General features: G+C 46.5%; 1 protein-coding gene across 1 annotated transcript in view; it reads right to left on the bottom strand.

Annotated features, from left to right (window-relative positions):
* Positions 1-6,000, bottom strand: part of TNN (tenascin N) — a 52,039-nt gene that overhangs the window by 23,833 nt on the left and 22,206 nt on the right. Inside the window, exons 7-8 of the mRNA XM_032838809.1 lie at positions 3,691-3,954; positions 1-160 (exon numbers count right to left, since the gene is read on the bottom strand). The exon at positions 1-160 is cut by the window's left edge and continues 86 nt beyond it. Of these exons, the coding sequence (XP_032694700.1) occupies positions 1-160; positions 3,691-3,954 (424 nt within the window). The remainder of the gene's footprint in view (positions 161-3,690; positions 3,955-6,000) is intronic.

The following is a 6,000-nucleotide window of genomic DNA, read 5'->3' as shown; positions in this document are numbered from 1 at the left end:
CTGCTCTGCTCCTTCCCCACGGACACCTCCTGGGTGTCGCCATCGGCTGAGGTGTAGCGTACCATATACTTGTCGATGACGGCTTGCACTGGGTCCCAGGAGACGGTGGCTGTGTCCTCTGTCATCCGGTCGGTGGCCAGATTTGTGGGGCTGTCAATTTCTTGAAGAGAGATGAAAGAATGTAGCATTTACCAACTCTCTAGTTCCAATAAGGCCAGCACATACACAGACAAAATGATGATCTTGACAAATTTCAGAGTCTGTTCTATGCCAGCGATTGGGATAACTTAAGGGTTTAATTAAGCAAGTGGTCTGAAATTCCAATAGCACTTAATGAAATGTGGAGTTTTCAGACAAAGCCAAAATGGTCTCAGCTCTATAAACTCTACCCATAAGTAGCCTTTGGATTAAAAAAAAAAAAATGGTCTTCATATACAAATTTCTCCTTTACCCTGGATTTTTATAATACACTCTTTCATTTCCTGACTCCTTCTACCTGAAAACAATTATATTTCAGTAAATCTCTGAGTCAGCTCTAGTATTTTCTTTGGGAAGAAAAATATCCTGGAAGTAGGAGCTGTCAGTTCTTTCCACATAAAACATTATGTCTGAGGCCAGAGAACCAGAAGACTTAAATTGATGGGATTTGAGGTATGGGAGTATAAAAATAATCCTACTTGCAGAATCTGTCTGGGCTTCTATGCAGTTAAACTGGGTTGGAATCCGGGCTCCAGTGTTTCCTAGTTGCTAACTTGGGCAGACTATAAACCTTACCTCTAGGTCCCCTCACCTCCAGGAAGGAGGAAAGAGCAGTATGTACTTCACAGCTTATGGCAAATCATGAGTGAGATATTCACATGGTAAATGCTTAAATATAGGCTCTTTATTATTGCAAGTGCCATTTGAGGCCTGAAATACCCCTTTCTCCTTAAAATGTGAACCCCTGGAGGTGGAAATCCAAGCAGAAGTGGGTGATTAGCATGCCTTTATAGTCCTGTTTCAAAAACCACCACCTCAGGGGTGCCTGGGTGGCTCCTTTGAGCGGTTAAGTATCTGCCTTCAGCTCAGGTCAGGATCCCAGGGTCCTGGGATTGAGCACCCCATGGGGCTCCCTGCTCACCCAGGAGCCTGCTTCTCCCTCTGCTACTCCTCCTGCTTGTATTCTCTCTCTCGCTGACTCTGTCCAATAAATAAATACAATCTTTTAAAAAATAAAAAGAATAATAATATTAAAAAGAGCCACCTCCTCAAATGGCTGAGCTCTCCGTGACAGCAACCATATTTCCGGCCTATGCACCATCGCTGGATGTGCACAGCCAGGTCGAGGGGGTGGGGAGAGGCACACCCAAGGGAGGCAGCTCACCTCGGGAAGCAGAGAGTTCCGAAAGTGCTAGGGACAGGGGACAGGGAGGAGTTTCGCTCTGGCTTCTCATCCTTCACTACTCCACCCTCATGGACCTGGCCACCATCAACATCACTTAATGATTATTAAGATAATTCCATATTAAGAGAAGAGAAAAAAACAAACCCTGTCCTATTCTTATACTCTAAGCCTTTGCATATGCTGCTCCCACTGCTCACGCCCACCCATCTACCTAGACTCTGCTCAGGTGTCTCTGCCTCCTCCAGCCTCTCTCCCATCCCAGTCTGTGCTAAGAGACCCCTCTCCCATCCCAGTCTGTGCTAAGTACCCTTTTTCCTGGTTCCCATAGCTCCAGGGACGTTTGTGGGCTCTAGAAAGACATAACTCATGGCCCTTTATCTTTTCTGCTTGTCTTCTCTACCCGGACAGTTGTGAATGCCATGAGCGTGAACTAGGTCTTTCATATCTGCACCCCAAGAGCCTGGCTCTGTGCCTGACAGTGCCAGCAATGCCCCATCCCAGGGGCTCCCCATAATCTGGGGTGCTAGCTGACACCACCCCCACGAGAGAGGGGAAGCTTCTTCTCTATTCAAACTTCTACTATCTTATGAAGACTGACCCCCACACTTCCTTTTCACAACACTCAAAATCCTACCAAAGGGAAAACTTCGTGTAACAGCAAGCAGGAGGTAGCCATCTACAACCCATGGGCCGAATCTGACCCACAGCCTTCTCTTATGAAGTTCTATTGAACACAGTCTTACAGGTTCATTTACGTATTATCTATGGCTGTTTTCGCATCTCGATGGCAGAGCTGAGAATATGGCCTCTCTGGCCACTCACAGAAAGGGCTGACCCTGCCTTTAAACCAACCTAGGTCTCACCATCCTTACCGGCAGCTTCTCCTTCCCCTGGAGAAGATAAGGCCCACCCCAGCCCAGGAGGCTCCACGCCACGAATGCTTTGAGGGCTGAATGCTGATTTAACATTTGCTACGCACTGAATGTTTGTGTGCCCCCCAACTCCTATGTGGAAGCCCTAACTCCCAATTTGCTAGTGTTTGGAGGTGAGACCTTGGGGAAATAATTAGGTTTGATGAGGTCATGAGGGTAAGTCTCCGCATGATGGCATCAATGCCTTGATAAGAAGAGACCTGAGCTTCTTTCCACCATGTAACAGTGCAGGAAGAAGAGAGCCACCTAAAAGCCAACAAGAGGGCTCTCACCAGGAACCGAATCAGCCAGCACCCTGATCATGGGGCTTTCTAGCCTCCAGAATTGTGGGAACTAAATGGCTTTGGCTGAAGCCCTTGGTGTGTGGTATTCTGTTAGAACAGCCGTTGCTGACGGAGACGACTCGTAAGAAATAATCACTACTGTCACTCACGTAGCGTGGGGCTATGAGTCAGGCACTTCCTTGAATTAACTCATGGAACCCTCCCAATAACCGTATGAGGTAAAAACCCACGTGCCCTCTTTTATAGACAAGAATCTGAGAAACAGAGGTGAAGGGACTTGCCCAAAGCCACTCAGCTAGCAAATGGCAGAGCTGGGATTAAAATGTGGACAGTCAAGCTTCTGAAACCACATTCCTAAATAATTATCGGCTTCTCTGTGTGTCTCTATACTAACTGATTGTCCAGAACAGAGCCCAATAGATAAGTGACTCCTTTTCTATGATTTCGTGTCAAATGTCCAGAACCTCAAGCAGCCTCCAGGATGAGAGTGCTCTGAATTCAGGGACAGGAGCAAAGGAGGCTTTAAGCAGAAACAACGTCTGGGACATGTCCCCCACTGCCGCCTCAAGACATCTACAAGCCCAAGCTGAGCGGGACAGCTAGGTGAGGTCTGGGGATGGACCCTTCTGGTTTCTGGAAGCTTCAAGGCAGAATCGGTACATTTGGTGACTGTTGACTCAGGATGCAAACCATTTCCATGGTCTGACAGAGAGTTCCAGATGATAAGCAAATGCCTGTATGGCCTCTGCAAATGGAGATAAGCATTCAAATTCACTGTCAGCCAAATGTTCTGAGTTTTAACGCCCAAAAAATGAAAATTAGGAAGTGTTACTCCGCACTGAGAGAGTTGCACATGGAATTCTAACCCAAATAAGCATGACCTTCTATGTAAAATAAAAAGGCTGATTTCTTTTGTTCGAGGATGAAATGGGAAAAATCTTAATTGTGAAATTTTAAAATGCTTTTGCAACCCCCTTCCCCATCCCTGTAAGCAAAAGAGATGATGTTAGGGGGACATGGCCTGCTGAGTCACGAATCAGCCTTCTCCCCACCATGAGGAAACCTCTTTAGGCTCCCGTCCCTCTGTTACCTGTGAGCGCATCAGTGTCCGCCTTCTTGCTCTCCTGGTTGCCTCTCTCAGCCCACACGTAGACTTTGTATGCCTCTCCTGGCTTCAGGCCTGTCAGAATGGTGCTGCTCTGCTCCCTCGGGACGGCTGTGTCCTTCGTGTCCCCATCGGCAGAGGTGTAGCGTACCACGTACTTATCTATGACAGCCTGGACGGGGACCCAGGAGACCACCGCTGTGTCTTCTGTCACCCGATCAGTGACCACATTGGTTGGGCTGTCAATTTCTTCATGAAAATATGAGAAAGAAAAATTAGAGAAAGACATGTGGTTGGTCAAGGTCATGGTGGCTTCAAGCTCTAGTTCATCTGGGTGACCTAGTTCTATAGTCCACACACTGTAAGAGCGTCTCTCTGTCCCTCTGTGATAGCTGGACAACTGGCCTCGGCTTGAACCCTCCGCTGAGAAAGGGTTCCGTGAGGGACCAACAGTCCCTTCCATTTTGAGACCACTGAGCACGTTACACGTCCGTTCCCACAAACGTAGCCACCTGAAGTGGAACTCCTTCCAGAGGTACACGGAATACACCTCAGGCTCTTCTGGGAGACCCTCCAGCAGGTATTCAAGAATAGTTACCACTCTCCCTCCTAATTCTCCTCTGATCAAAACACTTCCACCACTCCAATGTATGCATTTGCAAGTTACTAGTTTTAACAGTGTTATACCATATCATGCCATACCATACCGTATCATATCATATCAAACTTCCAAATCACAGTTTCTAGACCTGGCCTATCTAGACTGGCCTCTTTCTTTCCCTAATCAGGGAAAAAGCCCCAAAACTCAGTCCAATCGTTCAACAATTCACTGAGCATCTATTCCACATCAGGGAACGTGAGGGCACTCAGGAGTCACCAGTGAACACGATGAGCAGAATTCCCTGGCTATGCAAAATTGATGTTCTAGGAGAACCGACCCAGAACAGCATGTCTTCTGTGTCCTGAACACCACACTCCTCAACAACCTATCCTCAGCCCACAGCCTTGGCAAATCCCTACGCTTTTTCACACGTGCCCCTGCTAACCCAGGGGTTCTCGACCTTTGTCAACACTGGGCACCTACTAAGTACCAACTCCAGAGAGTTCATTTCAGAAGGTCTCAGCTATGCACTGGCATCTCTGCCAAAAAAGAAACAAATATGCAAAACTCAGCAGGTGATTCTGATGCACATCAAAGGTTGAGAACCCTCATGTTCAGCCTCCTCTTCCCCCTTCTGCATATAAAATACATTTCCCGAACCCAGTATTTATTCTTGTTATAGTTTATCTTACCGACTTCATTCATAATTTAGTCTTTCACTTAACATGCTGATTTTCCTTTCTGGCTTATCCTTTACAAACCTAATAAGTAAGTCAGCTGAGAGAAGCGGCCATCAAGGACACGGATAAAGCTTCCTCACAGAGCAAAGGTGAGGCGTGCCCCAAGAACCCTGCCCACTCCATTTGAGTAAAGACACACAAAACAGCTTCTTACTCCTAGAAATTCAAGCAGTTTTGCTTCCTCCCATCCCACTCTAGTTCTCCTGGCTCAGGATTCTCCAGCAGAGAAGTTACAACTTTTTTCACGTCAACTAGAATTACCTTCCTCTAGCACAATGGCGGTGTCTTACTTGTGTGCAAGTTCCATCGCTAGAGGCAGTGCATATCTTGTTTAATAAATCAGCTGTCACTGACTGAGCATATACTAAATGCAAGGTGCTTTCCACACATCACTTTATCAAACCTCATAGTAATAACTCAAGGCATTATCAGATGCCCCATGTACTAGTTTGGAAAATTAATAATAGCGATCAGTTTTAGGCACTGTCTACCGAGCTCAGAGAGGTTAGATGACTTGCCCAAGGTCACTCAGCTAGTAAATGAAGTCACTTACACATTCTACACACATTCCTCGAATGCCTAGTTGGAGCTGGGAATTCAGTTTAAATCAGTTATAAATTAAAGTGTGTTCCCCTCCCTACCCCGCAAAAAAAAAAAAAAAAAATCTGTCAAAATGCTAACCCTCAGTATCTCAGAATATGACCTTATTTGGAAATAAGGTCTTTCTAGAGATGAGCAGTTTAAAATAAGGTCATTAAGGGCACCTGGATGGCTCAGTGGGTTAAGCCTCTGCCTTCAGCTCAGGTCATGATCTCAGGGTCCTGGGATTGAGCCCCTGCATCAGGCTGTCTGCTCAGCGGGGAGCCTGCTTCCCCCCTTCTCTCTGCCTGCCTCTCTACTTGTGATCTCTGTCTGTCCAAAGAAAGAAAGAAAGAAAGAAAGAAACCTGCTTTT

This window comes from Lontra canadensis, unplaced genomic scaffold, assembly GCF_010015895.1.
Source record: "Lontra canadensis isolate GAN:19392208 unplaced genomic scaffold, GSC_riverotter_1.0 scaffold106, whole genome shotgun sequence".
Lineage (NCBI taxonomy): Eukaryota > Metazoa > Chordata > Mammalia > Carnivora > Mustelidae > Lontra > Lontra canadensis.
The sequence above is the reverse complement of the archived record's forward strand: the minus strand, read 5'-3'. Positions and strand labels throughout refer to the sequence as shown.